The sequence below is a fragment of the Pipra filicauda genome, unplaced genomic scaffold (assembly GCF_003945595.2).
Source record: "Pipra filicauda isolate LSUMZ 115617 unplaced genomic scaffold, ASM394559v2 scaffold77_size3566232_pilon, whole genome shotgun sequence".
Taxonomy (NCBI): domain Eukaryota; kingdom Metazoa; phylum Chordata; class Aves; order Passeriformes; family Pipridae; genus Pipra; species Pipra filicauda.
Window position 1 is genome coordinate 2112935 of NW_024104953.1, and position 16802 is coordinate 2129736.

At 40.8% G+C, this 16802-nt stretch overlaps 1 protein-coding gene across 1 annotated transcript; it reads left to right on the forward strand.

Annotated features, from left to right (window-relative positions):
- The first annotated feature begins 5172 nt into the window (after positions 1–5172).
- BTBD3 (BTB domain containing 3) lies at positions 5173–16088 on the forward strand. The gene is made up of 4 exons (XM_027747988.2): positions 5173–6508; positions 7061–7151; positions 7647–7765; positions 11727–16088. Exons 1-4 carry the CDS (start codon positions 6186–6188, stop codon positions 12757–12759), a joined length of 1566 nt encoding a protein of 521 aa, XP_027603789.1. The 5' UTR covers positions 5173–6185; the 3' UTR covers positions 12760–16088.
- The last annotated feature ends 714 nt before the right edge of the window (positions 16089–16802 follow it).

Here is a 16802-nt window from a genome sequence, read left to right on the forward strand (position 1 = left end):
TTGTCTCTTTTAAATTAGTAGAGGAACAGTTTATCTCCTGTAACCTTGGATTGAATTCTCATTTTGTGGTTGCAGGTTTTCTCATCTCAGAGTTCATTTATAATTCTGTTTTTTTACTTTGAACTATCAAGAAGCAAATTAATGCTCATAGAATGCATTGCAAATTCTGCTCTGGGATATTTTCTACCTGCAGCTCCCTAACTATGATATTGAGGAATATGTCTTAGCAGGCTTGTAAAATCATATATTTCATGTTGTAATGAAGCATTTGACATGATTTCTTTTCATATGCCCAGAAGAGAACGTCTGTGGGATAATTCACTGTAATGGGATCAAATATGTTGTTCACTGTAGGCTGTTTAACACAAGCCTTTCTTTTCACAGTTGTGGTTCATATGGACTGTCATTCATGCAGCAGGCATGGTATTGAAATCAGAATGAAAATGCAAGAGAATTTTAAACATATTTTTTCTTTCTCACTTCTGATACGTCAGCTATATTTATTTTGGTCCATTAGGGAACAAAACCTTTAACTTTTAAAAGAAAAAAAAATCAGCGTAGGGAAGTCTTTTGTGTTACATTGTGTTTGGGCTGTAAGTATAAAGTTATTGAACCTCTCACTGGGGTTAAATTGCAGATTTTAGACAGCTAAGCAAGAAAGTTACAGGAAAAATTGAGTGGGAGACGTTGCACTTGGGGTAGGAATTGGTTCATGGAAAGCAACTTGAAATCCACACAAGGAAAGTAGATGTTTATGCAAGTCAACACAGGGCTAACTGTTGCTCTTAAAACATATTTTGTTCTGATTGCTCTGTCTCAAAAAGGATGGTGCTTTAAAAAACCCAAAACAACAAAACCCAAACAAAATGAAAAAGATTGCAGGTGCAAAAAGGGCGTATGAAAAAGATTAAGGCTGCTTTGGTAGAGAGACTAAAATCAAATGCCATGCATAGGATGTGTGCTAACAAATCCTACAAGAGTGAAAAAGGCTTCTTTAGGTTTCTGTTTTAGTTAAGTTTGTGTTTACCTGTTGACTGCTCTGCTCAGGACTTTCTGCTTTTGTTTCCTTTAAAGCATTAAGAGCATTCAGGGAAAAAAACGTGAAAACTATTTTAGTGGATAATAATATGCAAAGTGTTTAAATCCTCACACACACTAAGCAGTTAAGACTATTTGGTAACAAGTATGTTGCAGGTGTAGCATGAGGTTTATAGCAAACTACAAGTTAGCTATTGTGGACTTTGGTTTAAAGCTTCTAGTCTTGGTTCAAGATGCAATTCTGTGATACTATTCTGCTCCTTCCCAGCTCTTGGCTATTCTGGGAAGTAAATGCTATTTTTTTTTTTTAAGCCTGTATTCTGGTTTCTCTGAGAGTCTTTACAATTTTGCCCATCTTTCATCCTGCTATTAGGTTTTTTTAATAGTTTGGGGTTTTCTTTTTTGACATTACTGAGTAAGAGCAGCAGATAGAAGTGGATGGAATTTTGGTTACTTCCAGTGCTGCCAATCAGAAATTTAGGAGAAAGGAGATTGGGAGGATTTGTAAACTGTAACACATTTTTTACTTGAGGAAATGAAGAGCAGAGCTATCAGTCCCTTTTCCAAATGAGTGTTTTTACCAACGCAAGGGTTGGAATGGTGATTGGGAAGGATCCTCCCACGGGACTAAATAATTCATAGATAGATAAACAGAACCAGGCTCCACAGCTGTGTGGGATGGGTCTAATGAGGTTTTTGTTTGTTTATTTGTTTTTTGAACATGTATATTCCATTTTTAAATGAGTGCTTGAAGTCAACTGAAATTGAATAAAAACTAGCAGTGGACAGACAGAAAGATTTGTTAAACTGTAATGTGTATTTATTTTGGTTAATCAAAATGTATCATCTGAAATTTGTTTCCTTGTAAGGGGAAATTCAGAATTTAAACAAAGAATGTTAATAATGCATAGGCATAATAACTGCCAAGGGAGACACTTGGCAACTTTACAAAAAAGAAATATATGCATTTTCTCATTGCTTACTTGGAATTCTTTCCTTTATTCATGATGTGGTTGTAACAGACACTTGGGAATTTTGATGAAAGCTTGTTTTTTATAGAATTGTCCAGTTCATGTTATTACATGAGGAACAAGCCTGTAAATGAGAGATACAGAAAAACACAACTTATTAGAAGAATTAAAAAAAAAAATAGAAACACTAGTGGTATCCTTGCTATTGCAGCAGGAGAGACTGATGTAGCATGAGGAAGGATACTCCCATCAGCCCTGGAAATTAAATTGATTTCTTGATTGGAAGTTACCTTTAGAAAGGCATAATTATAGTAGTACCATGCTATTAAAAGTTGTACCAAGACCTGGGCTTAAATATGACTGCTGTACCAGCCCTCACAATGGTGTCAAGGTGTATTATGTTCTTAAGGGATAAATGAAACTGGGATTGGAGGTGTATTGCACACACTTGGATTCGAACAGCAAAATTGCTGCTTCAGTTGTTCACAGTATTTCATCAGGAGCTGATTTCCAAGGGCTTGTAACCCACTCCTGATAATTTTAAAGGGGCATGTGCTTGATTTGTAGTATGTCAGCCTTGGAATACAGTCCTTTGCTTAATTCTTCACCTCCTGTATTTTGAATTCCCATTAGGCCAGTGTTAAGATTTAAGTATGGAATTTCCTACACCCTCTAAGTTAAAATATTTCTGGTTTCGCTACTTTGCTTATAAAATAAAAATTAATGTGCCTTTGAAGAGCTGTATTTCCCCTTTTCTCAGTTGTATATATCAAGTTTAGATCTGTTAATATATAATTAATGAAGAAAAATGAGACTTGCTGAAGAAGATTACGAGCACATGGTAATAAGCTTTCAGAAATGGATAGATCTTTGGGTCAGAGAAGGTCAATTTTCTTGATCCTCTTGCTGGAGACAGACTGATCTAAACTGGGGATTTTGACTAGTCTTTCAACAGGCAGTAGTTCATAGGTTGCTTTTACTGACTGCCAGCATATTGATTTCCAAATTCATTAACAGTATGTGCATAGTAGAACAAGAAAACTATGTTACAGGCAAATAAATGGAAGTTGCTGCCAAAACAGAAAGAATAGTGAGTGCAAATAGCACTGATCCTTTGGGGTTTGTTTTTCCCATTTCACGTGCAGCTAATGGCTGGTTCATGAGACTCGGTTTCTGAGCTGAAGAAATGCAGTGGAAGGTGGTATGAAGCCTCTAAGAGGTTTGCAGTTTTTCATAGGAACTTCTAGAGTCTTGTTGTGGAATCAGTGCTATTTTCCAGTTTTTGCTGGGTGGCTTAAGAGCAGGCAAAGGTGGCAGTTTGGCTTGCTATTTGCTGGAGTGGATTTTTATCCTGTCATGCAGATACTTCTTGTCTGCTGGGGTCTGTCTGACTTCTGAGTTCAGGTAGAACGTGCTTCAGCTGCAGCTTCTCCCTCCCTTCCTTTCCCAGAAAGCACAACAAGCTGAACGTGTGGTGTGTTACAGAACTCAAGGTGTGCTGGACTCCTGTGGATTTCACATTTACGATCCATCTTTTCCAGACAGAGTTAACTGGTCAGTCCATCTGTCATTCTCTTCCTTCCTCTTCTGTAGCCTCCCAGTGACCTTATCTGGTGTGTGTGTATAATCTTTGGATTCGTACTGGTCAACTGGTTTGAAGAAATGTGCAGAGACCTCGATTTTTATATACTTTGGGAGCCTATAAAATGGATTTGTGGAATGACAATCAAATCTCCCAACCCCTGCTAGCTTTCGCCTTCTGCCAACTGCAGCGCTGACAACCAGATTTGCTGAAGAGTCTGTGTTTTTTCTGTTTAAGACTCCTTCCTTTTGAAATGTTTGTCCTGTGCGGTGGCAAAAGGGTTATTTTTGTAACTAGAAGGGCTGGAAATTTACATAAGGAGACAAGAAAAGCTCAACAACCTCAAATTCTGTGCTGAGAATACCTGCTGTGTCCCTGTTATAAACTCAGCTGTGAGCAGTTATAAACATCCCATATGTGGGATGAGTTTCTTCTCCTTTACCCCTTCTTTTCCCTCTCTGCAGTTCAATATGGTTTAGGTTGTTATTTTCCCTTTCAAATCAATCTGTTGCAGATAAAAAAGAAGGAGAAATAGGGAAGGAGAAAGAAAAGCTCGCTAGAAATAATTTCTTTGGGAATTACATAACCTGCCTCTCAGTGTATTTAGGAACATATCTCTGCCTTTCAGCTACACCAGGCATAACCCACCATCTTCCTTTAAAGTAGCAGTCAAGGAGACTTTGCAGTAAGATGTTGGATTGTGGAATGCAGCAGCTGAGGCAGGGATGTGTCTCCTCCTGTTCCCCCCTTCCGTGAGCAGTGACTTCAGACAGAGAGGACAGATGTGTGTCTGGGAATGGCACCGTCTCCAACCACTGCAGCAAAGGCTGCACATGGCCAACTGCCAGGGTGTTCTGTTAGTCCTTCCCGTGGAGACCTGGGAATCTCTGGAATACCTGCAACAGTGTCAGACAGTTAAAGACATTCTGAGTGTGCCTTACAAAGCCACAGCTGTGGTTCAAGCAGTTGTGGTGGCATTTCAATAAATACCCTCAGTTTTAAGTCAGTGGCAGATTTCTCTCGGGGATTTCAGCGAGATCTCTCCACCAACCTTTGATCACTTTAATTTCACTGTTGTACTCTAGTCCAGCAAAACTAATTAAGGCAAAACGTGGCTAAATTTGCTTTGAAAGCAAAGAGGATTTTTTTCTTTAAAACTTGAAAATAATTATGAAATCATATTTTAATTATCTCCCCCTCAATATTTTAAGGTGTGATGTGTTGACATCTCATACCTAGTATTTTTTATTTTCCTGTTTTTGTTAAGTGGCTATGCTTACTTGAGATGTTTTTATGCACTTGACCCGCTATTAAAGAAATCTGATCCATATTTAAGTTCTGAGTAAACTAATGACCAAAAATTAGTCTTCTTTCCTATTTAAATGTTTCACTTGGCATAACTTATATTCTGTATATTCAGAAAGGATTTTTGAGTAAAATCAGAGTATGTTTTTATCTCAAGTCTGCCCAAGACTCTAAATCATTCAGACTTTTTCATTTAATGCCTTGAAATATTGATTAAATATATTCACTCTGGTTTGCTTTAATCTGATTGCACATCTACAAGTTTTCTTCTGATGTGGTGCAGCCAGTGTCGGCTGTAAGCTGGTTTAATTAGCACTGCTCGGTGATTTGGGACCCCTGTCAAAGGCTGTTACGTTATCTGGAAACACAAGGAGTTAAAGCTGAAGCTGTGACCTCATCTCTATTCATGTTACACTGGAGCAGAAGCTGCGCTGAAAGGGGCTGTTAAACTGCGTCGCTGTCTTTGCTGCTGCTGCGTGATCGCTTTAATTTGGTTCTGAGATCTGTAGCGTGCTTTGCTGAACTCTTACAGAAGGGATTAGTGGCAATACCAGAGGCAAACCGAGCCGTGCTAATATCGAATGTCCGTAGAAATAGCTCCCACAGAAATATATATAGACTCAAATACACCTTTCTACCCGATTCCAACTTTTTTATTGCTCCCCCTGTGACAATTCAGGCGGCACCGGGGAGGACTTGCTCTCTTTCTCTCACATACACACACACACACACACACACGGTCCTGGCTTACGCAACCGTGCCGTGTGTTACTTAATTGCTTATCTGTGCGTAGGAGATGCCGATTCAACCGCTGCGGCTTTAACGTGGGAGCGGCGCACGCCACAATAGGTGTCACTGTGCGCGAATCCAATCGTTTTCCCTGGCTGCAGCCATTGGCTCCATCCGCACGGCTGCGATACCTACTCCGCTCCCATCCTTTCCACGCACAACTCCGGCTCGCCGAGCACACTGGCAGCGCGACCGTGCGCCTCCTCATACCCCCTCCGGAGAGCCTGCTCTCCTCCCGGGCTGTAGCGCTTCCCCGCGATCCTGACCGGGAAATCTGGAGAGAAATAAAGCTGGCGGGAATGATGGGGATGTATTTAACGATTCAAGTACTGGATCAAACTTAAAGTCAGTTCCTTACCCGGTGCGCTGGAAAGGTCACCTTGTCTTGCTGGAAAAGAAGCAAACTCTCAGCTCTGCTGCTTTCTGTGTAACAGCTTCCACGTGTATTCCTTAATGTTCCTGGCTAGTTAGGCTGTCGGGCTTTACAGACCGGTATACTCATGGTAGATGAGAAAGGAAAGAACATGAAATGTCTCACCTTCTTCTTGATGCTTCCAGAGACGGTCAAGAACAGGTCCAAGAAGAGCTCTAAGAAAGGAAATAGCAGCAGCAGTAGCAGCAGCAAATTGCCTCCAGTTTGCTATGAAATCATTACCTTGAAAACCAAAAAGAAGAAGAAGATGGCTGCTGATATTTTTCCCCGAAAGAAACCAGCCAACACTAATACTACTGCTGTCCAGCAGTACCATCAGCAAAATCTCAATAACAACAACACTATTCCAGCACCCAATTGGCAAGGACTTTATCCAACCATCAGAGAGAGGTAAGTTCAGGGCAGTTTATTTCTGCTCTTTGAATGGAAGAGTGAAAAGTAGCAAAATGTTCAGAATGCATTTATTTGCTAAAGAAAACACAGTTTTATTTTGTTTGGTTGTTGTTGTGGTTTTTTTTTTTTCTCCGTGTGTGTGAAACAAGCATTTGGGTAATGGAAAATATTTTAATATCTCTTTTCCAGACAGTGCAGCTGTTTGTCTTGAGTAAATAAAAATGTTGCTGGAAGCTGCAGCATCCCTGTAAAGATTTGCTTATAGACCTTGGTGGGGATTGTCAGTGAAACATTCTCTTGACTTAGTTTTCCATTGCTTGAAAAGTTCTCAGAAGTTTGGGGGTTTGTTTCATTGCACACACACTGCCCACACATTTTAGTGTTTTAGCATTTTCTCTGGTATATTGATGTAATGATGTGTAAAGTACCTTGAAGCGTGACCTGCTTCTCTTTGCTAACTTTAAGTTGTTAAGACATTAAATTTCTTGGGTATGGGGCAAGCAGAGAGTTACTGGGCACCACGAATTAACCTGCTCCCTCTGTTTGTAGAAATGCAGTGATGTTCAACAATGACTTGATGGCAGATGTTCATTTTGTGGTCGGGCCACCAGGTGGGACCCAGCGGCTGCCAGGACACAAAGTAAGCAGCAGCTGCATTATCCGCTCGGGCAGGGAGAGCCCGAGGGAGCTCTCAGGGCAGGGAGAGCCCGAGGGAGCTCCTACGGTTACGCCAGGACATGGCGTGGGAGGCTTGGCTCTCCTGGGATGTATCTTCTGTGTTTTAGAAGGCTGCATGCAGTGAAATAGTCTGTCCTTTGTACATTTGTTGTGCTAAGGCAGCAAAGTCGGGAGTACTCCTTTGTGCAGCTGGTTAATAGTGCTCTTGAGATTTTCTAGAAATAGTTAACTTCTGTGGTGGACATGAGGATTTTCCAGTAGCTAATGTATCTATGCCCAAGAGAGTAAAATGCAGGGAAAACATGTAATTTGTTCTTAACTTGGACTTCATTTGTTACTGAAGTGTGTCTATAGAGCCTGTCAGTGAAGCCCAGTATGCTCAGAGTGGCTCTCCCACAGTTTTTGTTGGCAGTGCTTTCAATTTAAAGCATGAAATAAGATTTCCCTTTCTCAACAGTACGTCCTGGCTGTTGGGAGCTCAGTATTCCATGCGATGTTTTACGGAGAGCTTGCTGAGGACAAAGATGAGATCCGTATCCCAGATGTTGAGCCTGCTGCTTTCCTCGCAATGCTGAAGTAAGCACCACTCATCTGCTGGATGTTTTTTCCTTCCTGATGTATACACACACTGCTGATGTCAGAGCCGAAGTATTAGACTTGCATGTAGACAGAAAGAAAGCAGTCTCTTAAAATGTCCCTCTTTTTTTTGTTGTTTTAAACTTTCACCTGGTTTTGCTCTCCCCCTCTACTTCCAGGCACACACATATCAGCCTAATGTAGGCAGTTGTAAATAATGACTTTGACAGGGGATCTTTGGGCACATTGTGTACTGTAATGCCTATCGATCTGATTTGTCACTACACGTTACACAAAGGAATGGAGTTACTAAAAAGATTTGTCAGCTGTAACAAAAAACCCCAAACCAACTGTTCTACTTTGCAGGCATAGTGAAAAGTTAAAAACACGCACACAAAAACCCCCCCAAGCCCAGTAAATTGCTGGGTTTGTATGTTGACATTGTTCCAGCTCTTTTATAAACTTGCTGTATGCAGGTCTGGTCTTTGAAAAACCACCTCAAGTTATTGAATATAGCCTCTGAAAATTAAATTTCTCCTCATATATCATCGTGATGCATTTGGAAAGTGATAAAAAGGCTGTTTGTGTGAATAGGGGTTTTTATCTACCAAGGAGAACCAGTCAGTTTACATGATCGTTATTTTTCTTCTTGCAAACTGCATAAGAAATGCTGTCTTTTCCTAAATGGGCATAATGAAGCAGATTCCCTGCTGAATTGTCCTTGAATGTATCTATAGACTCTGATTATCAAAGAGAAATGACCTATCACAGAAATGCTATGGCTTTGAGGTTTTTCCCCCTCAGAAAATACATCAGTATCTGATAGTGATCCTTTTAATATGCTGCAGATTTTCTTGCATGTAATGGTATAATCACTAGCTAGAAATTTATTGTATTTCACAGATTGTTTTGACTAGCTTGTGATTACAGAATGGTTTCTTTTTTTTCTTTTGCATTTCAGTGGCACTGTAGATCAACATTCAAAGTTGCATATAGAGTTTTTATAGGTTATCATGAACATCAGAAATGTTCTTTGCAAATATCAGTCTCTGCCAGGAAAAGCTATGCAGATGTTCTGTAGACCTGGAATATCAAGTTAAGATATGACATTATGCAGGGAGATGGATCCTTGCTTTGGGTCTTTCTGGCTTTGTGACAGAGCTCAGAATTGTGCTTTACTTTCATGCTGAATTTTACAAATCAGAAATACAAGATACTTGGGTTCCCCCAGCCCCCTTTCTGTTTGAAAAGCAAATCTATTTCACTGTGGCTAAATATGATTTGCCATATAAAAACTGAATGCTCCCTGAATTTATCATTAAGAAATGTGCTCAGAGAGCAAACCTGGTAGAAGAGTATCAATACTGACATCTAGGTCTTGGTATGTTATTTAGCCCATGGCAATTTAGGAAACTGTCTATGAGAGCATGACCGGAACCATTGGATTCTCCACCTTCTCAGCTTTTATTTAAAAAGCTAAAAGTCCAGAAAAAGTTCATGGTCTGCGTGGATGTTGAGGTAACCTTGCTAGTGCTGCCTTCCCCTGATGCAGTGTGCCTGAACCTGCAGAACTCCTGTGCCTGCAGATTCTGGGATATCTGCAGCCCTGATGGTGCAGGAAAGGCAAAGGGATGTTGCTCAGCAGTGCAGCATTCCCCTCATCCCAGGATCCAGTGCATGTGGAGCTTGTGGGAAGCCACAGTCCCCCTCACTCCTCTGGGAATCATCCCACAGTGTTGCTTGCTTGCAACTGCTGTGAGCATTGAATGGCAGAAGGCTCACGATGCTGTTGCTGCAGAAGGAGCAGACTTTTTACCTATCCCAAAGCGACCCTCTCCTTCATACACTTTTTTCGGCATCATAAACTTTGTCAGAAAATACATTGACTTTGTTTTTGTGGATTTTTTGGTTTTGATGTCTTGTTGGTTTTGGTTTTGTTTTTTTTTTTCCCTAGACAATGAATTCTTACAGCATAAATATTTTTTGTGTTTTACTATATAGTGGGCATTCTGACAACAAACATCAGATGAGGTTTTGCCAGATGTACCATAGAAAATAGTGCCTCGACTTGTAGATGTTAATTATTCTCCCAGTAAAATTGCCTTGGCTCTTCTCTGCAGTTTTAAAAATAGGATTAAGCTCATAGTCTAAAATACATAGTCTCACTGACACACTGAATTGGTGTCTTTAATGTGTTATATCTTATCCTGATCTTGACTATTGAAGTTAGAACCATGATCTCATCCCAGGATGAATGTGTTACTAAACCATCAAATCCTGTGGTCCAGCAGAATCCTCAGTTTAAGAACAGGCTGAACCTGGAATATCAGCAATTGCAGACCAGAGTGGAGGTGTGTTGGCAGAGTGGGAAGTGTGGGATAGTGCTGACAGCCAATCTGTGCTGTGTCTGCTGAAAAGCAGTGATATTAGTTCTTCACTTTCATGAATATTTAACTTGCAACTTTTGTACTATTTCAATTTAAAACAGATGTCATCATTCTCTCTATGCTATCAGGCAAAGAGAAGGAGTAGAAGGAAGGGAAGAGTTGGAGAGCATTGAGGAGAATCATAAAAACAAATTAATTGAAACATGGGAATTTTTTGGCCAGTAAAGGAGCTAAGGCTGTAACCAGTGATATATAGAAGTGTTCTTTGTTGTTACCAATAAGCTGAAACCAAGTAGTAAAGATTAAAAACAGGTTTGGCACTGTGTAAGTATTCTTTTTGATTGTAACCCCTTAGATTTTATATTGCTGGAGCAGTATCTCCTCTGTGCATGTTTCCTAAGTGGGGCTTGGAGGATACTATCTCACACCTGCAAAAATACAAATAGTTATTTACAACTATAACCAGATCAGTGTAGATACTAATTCTACCTTATAGGCACATCTGTTCTGCAAAAATTTCATTGTGTAGGGAAACCTACCAACTAGGAAATTTTAATTAGTACAAGGTCACATACAACTTCAGCTCTTCTGGAGGAAGACGCTTTTATCAGCCATAACCATCAAGACTTGCTTATCCCTGTGAAGAGTAAAATTGCATTTGGCATGGTTTTAGCACATTGTATTCACCAGCTGCAAATGGGGCCCTGAAGCATGAGATACTGAAAAGAACAAACTGTACAATGCTTCATTTCTCTGAGCAATGAATCCCGGCAGTTTAGTCACATAAATAGCATTTCACCTTCATCTCTTCCACCACACTAGCGTAGCAGTAAAGCTTTTTTCCTCCTTATGCAGTGAGACCGAGAGAAAACGCTGTGCTAGTGGAGTTATGATGTTGCAAGTATTAAAAGAACTGAAAATTACGGTTTTGTGCCTTTTCCTATAGACTTTATCACCCTGTTTGAAAAAAAAAAAAAAAAAGATAAAAAAACCATAATCTAAAAACACCCAACCCACTCTTTATGGGAGATAAAGAAAATGGATAGCACCTGATATGCTGGAATAGGATTTATCTTCTTAGACTACCTAGTTATTGCCTGTAGACTTGTTTTCATTCCTGCATTGTATATACAGCTCAGTAAATCATGGCTCACCATTACAGGATATCCAGTCCAAATCCTCTTGGTAACATGTTCCAGGCTTGTGTTAGCCAAGTAGGGTAGCACTCACGGAGCTCCCACCAGGGGCAGATGGGCTCTCATCAGCCACGGCCTGTATGGAAGGGGCACAGAGCTGGAGGGGCCCTGGTTTGTAAATATAGCCATTGTCTCATAGCATGTACCCCAGATGGCAGGTTGGATTCACCTTAGGTTTAAGATTCTCTTCCATAGTCTTACATGAGTGCTGAATTTGTTTTGTACTTTCATTTTAGATGTAATCCATATTCCCTAAAACCACTGCTTAGTTTTAATGTGAAGCCATCTAACTGTTCTTTGTTTATGATTTTTTATAAGTTTGTTGTTGACACATTTTTGCATTAAGCATCAGTGTTACGTCCCTGTGTTTTATTTCAGGTACATTTACTGTGATGAAATCGATCTGGCTGCCGACACCGTCCTGGCCACTCTTTATGCTGCCAAGAAATACATTGTCCCTCATCTCGCCCGCGCCTGTGTCAACTTCCTAGAGACAAGTCTGAGTGCAAAGAATGCGTGTGTGCTGCTTTCCCAGAGCTGCTTATTCGAGGAACCCGACCTGACCCAGCGCTGTTGGGAAGTGATTGATGCCCAAGCCGAGCTAGCTTTGAAGTCTGAGGGGTTCTGTGACATTGATTTTCAGACACTTGAAAGCATCCTCCGAAGGGAGACTCTGAATGCCAAAGAAATCGTTGTTTTCGAGGCGGCCCTGAACTGGGCTGAGGTGGAGTGTCAGCGGCAGGAGCTGACGGCGACCATAGAGAACAAGCGCAAAGTCCTGGGCAAGGCCCTGTACTTGATCCGCATCCCCACCATGGCTCTGGACGACTTCGCCAACGGCGCTGCTCAGTCTGGGATCCTGACCCTCAACGAGACCAACGACATCTTCCTGTGGTACACGGCGGCCAAGAAGCCGGAGCTGCAGTTTGTCAGCAAGCCCCGGAAAGGCCTCGTCCCTCAGCGCTGCCACCGCTTCCAGTCCTGCGCTTACCGCAGCAACCAGTGGCGCTACCGGGGCCGCTGTGACAGCATCCAGTTTGCCGTGGATAAGAGAGTGTTTATCGCCGGCTTTGGGCTCTACGGCTCCAGCTGTGGGTCGGCAGAGTACAGTGCCAAGATTGAACTCAAGCGACAAGGAGTTATCCTGGGCCAGAACTTGAGTAAATACTTCTCGGATGGCTCTAGTAACACTTTCCCCGTGTGGTTTGAATACCCGGTGCAGATTGAGCCCGACACCTTTTACACAGCGAGCGTGATTCTGGATGGTAACGAACTCAGCTATTTTGGACAGGAAGGAATGACAGAAGTGCAGTGTGGGAAGGTGACTGTTCAGTTTCAGTGCTCTTCGGACAGTACAAACGGCACGGGGGTACAGGGAGGGCAAATTCCCGAACTCATCTTTTATGCTTGAATGAGAGTGTGTGGAGACAAAGCGTTTTGCTATGAAGAACCTGTCAGGTTCAGGCCTCCTGACATTTAGGTTTTTATCTGCAGATATGGGATCAGTGCAGGGAATATGTAAACGCTGTGGGCAAGTTCCTGGCTTGCTGTACTTGTAGCATCGTTGGTGATAAAGTTTAAGTGTAGTATTTTAAACTGGAAGCTCTTGGAAACAAGTGAGTTTTAAAGGCTTTTTGTAAGAGGGGTGCCTGTTTGCTGGTGACGCTGACCCTTTCTTTGATGCACCTGTGAATCACCAGAGGACATCCCCCTCTTGTATCTCACTAAACACTGTCTTCATTGATCCCTTTCCTCTTTCTCCATTTCCTGCTTTCTGCTTGTAATTCTTTGGGGAGGTAGGGGTAGAAAATGAAGAGCCTTGTTTTATGGCTCTCTCTGCTGTCTGCTCTGCAGACTTTGGAGATTCCAATAAGCCAAGCTGCTTCTGACCATGGGAGCTGAAAGAAGTCCCTCAGTTGTAAGCGGAAAAAGCACAGGTTTTAAACCTTCATACTGTAAGATTTTCCTGCAGCCAGCTGTTTGGGATGGCTACAGGGGAAGATGGAGAGAAGGAAGCATCTTTCAGGAAGCTACACAGCATGCTGACCATGTCCACAGTGCATGGACATGTTTACAGTGAGGAAGGGATGTGGGCTTGGCAAGTAACCCTCAGAGTTCATTTACTAGGAATCCCACCTTGAAGGCAAGGAAGTACTTGCACGTGTTCAACTTGTATATGCAGCTCTTGAAACTCTACTCCCATGACCTAGTTTTTGCTACATTGATTTGCTCCTTAAATGGCTTTTCTCTGCTAAATAAATGGGAATTAATATCAATCATCTGATGCAGGATAAGTTTTTGTTTGTTTTGGGTGGTTTTTTTTTCTTCTTCCTAAACATGGTAGAGGCAGATTATAGAGAAACAACAGAATGTATCAATCCTGACTTGGACTTTTTTCTGTAATATGAGATTTTTTTTCTTTTTATTACCAGTTGCAGTTTAGGCAAAGACAGAAGATTCCCAACTGTGGTCGTATTACACTTAGTTTATATTATCAGATAGCAGTGAGGAGGAAGAAGTCTTCTCTGATGTGTTAATGTTGGATCTCTTGCAACTGCTTATGGCTACACATCAATCAGAGGATTATGTGGTACAGAACCTTTTCCTTGTCTGAATTTTTTTTCCCCAAAACTTCTTGTTGTATGTCTGTATCATTTCTGGAAAATATTAGGGATACTCCTTGTATCAGGGAAGGAATCCAGTATAAATAAGAACTACAGGTACTGTTTAAACATGAGCAAATCCTTCACCACTGCACTGGGACAGTTGCTCCTCAGAGACACACTACCTGTTGTAAAGCATCTCATTCTTCCTTCACCTCTGAAGTGGGTTGTGTTTGTTGCGTACGTTTTAACGAAATGAGAGGGACCAAACGATTCTTCAGACAGGCTGAAGATAAATGTTATAGTATATCAACGCATTAATGTAGCATAACCCTAAATTCACTTGTCAGTTCTGTAATAAAAATGTTTTTCTCATATGATTTCTTACCAGTTTAATGCTATTACTCTGAGTGATGCTGGACGGTTGGAATCCTGGCCCCCGGCCATCCTAAAGTGCCAATACATCTTTGCAGTGTCCGAAAAACCATCTGAAGTAAGGAAAACTGGAGCATAGACATCAAACACTTTATGGCCAAAGCCCAGATCTTCTCTCTAGGTAATAAAAGGAGAGCCAGGTAAAAAAACTCCCCTGCAGGATTTATGCCTTTCATCCATCTTAGTGCTTAATGTTTTATATACATACGTACATGTGTGTGTAAGCAGAGCTCTCTCTGAAATGTAAATATCCTCAAAATACAGAGAGAAATGTTTTGGTTTTTTGTAACAGATGTACGTAATCCAGGCTGTTAGTGAAACCTAAACAGAATGCTCCATGGAAAACTCCCAGAGAGAGATTTAAAAAAACCTCCAGTTATTTTTATTTAGATCTGCAGCTGAAAATAGACAAGAGTATAAATGGTATGGAGTGGAGGAAGAGTTGCTGAAGAGATCGCAAAAAGGAATCGAAGATTGTGATGAGGTAATGGTCACCCTACTTTTAGACAACATCTGAGCAGCAGTTCCTTTTATTTAGATCCATTTGAAGCAGTGAAAGACGCTAATCAGCTGATTAAGTTTTCTTACAGCAAGCGGCTGATGCAGATGTAATTACTCGGAGTGATGATCAGATGGACAAGTTGCTTGTCAATGCAAACTGCATTCTGAGTTGTTTGGGGAAAAAAACCCAGGTGCCTCAGCTGGTGGGACAAGTCAGAGAGTACTGCATTGGTATAACTAGACTTGGGTCCTCACTTTTAATTTTTTTTGTTTGTTTGTTTTTCTTACCTGTAAACAAAGGTGAGGTATCTGCTACCTTCACTGGCTAGAACAGAAGTTCAGACATCAGAATACCCTCTAGCTGTAATCTGTAGAAAAATGAGCTGTTATTTAATTATTCTTATTTGCTTCTTTTATGAAATCCTTTTGACGAAGTAGGATGAAAGCAACCTCTGGCTTAATTCCTCTGAGTCCATTCCAGGTTTTAGGAGCTGGTGCATGTGAACGTTTCCAGTATGAATGACCAAACAAAAGCACCCCAATTTGATGCTCACAGTGTGACTTGTTTCTGAGCACTGCCTGATGCTAACGAGTACTGGCATATAAGAAGGTGGCCAGCACCAGTCACCTTGGGACATCAGGGCACTTCAATAGGTGTCTAAATGTGAATTTGGTTGGTTTAGCAGTAGCATCCAAGCTTGAATACATTGACTGACATCTTGCAAGCATCAGCCACATCAGCCTGGAATGTAAATGTAGTGTCGATAGAGATCACCTCGTAGATTCTGTCTTAAACTGTACCTGGCCATCTTTGCTACTTGTATCTTTGATTTTCCTGGTGAGAGGAATCTGTGATAAGAGAGTATAATGTAATATACTTTCTGCATATCTGAAATAGTATTTAAGTAAACATTTTAATTTCTACATTCTTATTGCACTGAACTGTTTTGGGGTTTGTTTCTTTTTTGTTGTGATAAACTCGGCTCACTTCAGGTCCCAGCACCCGTTTGTGCTGAAGCAGTGTTTGACCTTAGCAGGCTTACAGCATTATTTATAAAGGACAGATATATATATAAATATATGAAGTACCTCATGTTGAATGTTATTGTACTGTATCTTTAATGTCACAGTGCAGATCTTGTTGGACTCATGAATGTGTATAATCACGTTAAACATACAAATAAAAATGATTCTTAAATGATTGTTTCCTGCAGTATCTGTGAAGCGTGAGCTGTGAAAGCCCTCACTTAGTTATCTCTATTGTTGTACAGTTTTGTAGGGATATTTGTTGAGCTTATGCATTCAGAGATCTTTTGATCCCCAAAGAAGCAAAAGTCTAAGGGAAAACCAAGGAAGAACAATGAAAATGTTAATCAGTTACATTGTAAAAAGGTTGACGATTAAGCTAATGAGCTAGAGTGAATGAATTCATTTATGTGCTTTATGAAAGGCCTTGTCTAGTAGCATTAATATTTTAATGTTCTATTAATATTATTAAATATGTGGAGATGAAGGGGGAGGATTCTTTTGTTTATTCTAAGAAGACAGTTGGCAGAGGAAAGGCCTTGCTTTTCAGTCTCTGATAGATCAGAAAGGACATGGTTAGTGCCAAGAGGCTGTTCTCTGCTGAAAAGTTAATTATATCGTATTATTCAGAATTCTGACTATTTTCTTACTTACCAATTTTCTTCCAGAAGATTTGAGGCTTCGTTTTAAATACTTCTGTGGTCAGTGAAGCTGAAGCCCCACTTCCATGATGTCTATCTCCAAGACCTTTCAGATGTTACTAAGCTAATATAAGAAGTACTCCATAGTCTGATAGACATGGAAATTTAATTGAGGACGTCTTCCCCAGTAAAAGTCAGTACCTTCAGAGTTGATCCAAAATTCTGATCAAAGCCTGTTTACAGGCATC

Excerpts from the sequence above, each read along its gene's own strand:
- BTBD3 (XM_027747988.2), top strand. The coding sequence starts at position 6,186 with ATGGTAGATGAGAAAGGAAAGAACATGAAATGTCTCACCTTCTTCTTG. Across the intron at positions 6,509-7,060 it reads TATCCAACCATCAGAGAGAG|AAATGCAGTGATGTTCAACA; the intron begins GTAAGTTCAGGG and ends CTCTGTTTGTAG. Across the intron at positions 7,152-7,646 it reads AGCGGCTGCCAGGACACAAA|TACGTCCTGGCTGTTGGGAG; the intron begins GTAAGCAGCAGC and ends CTTTCTCAACAG.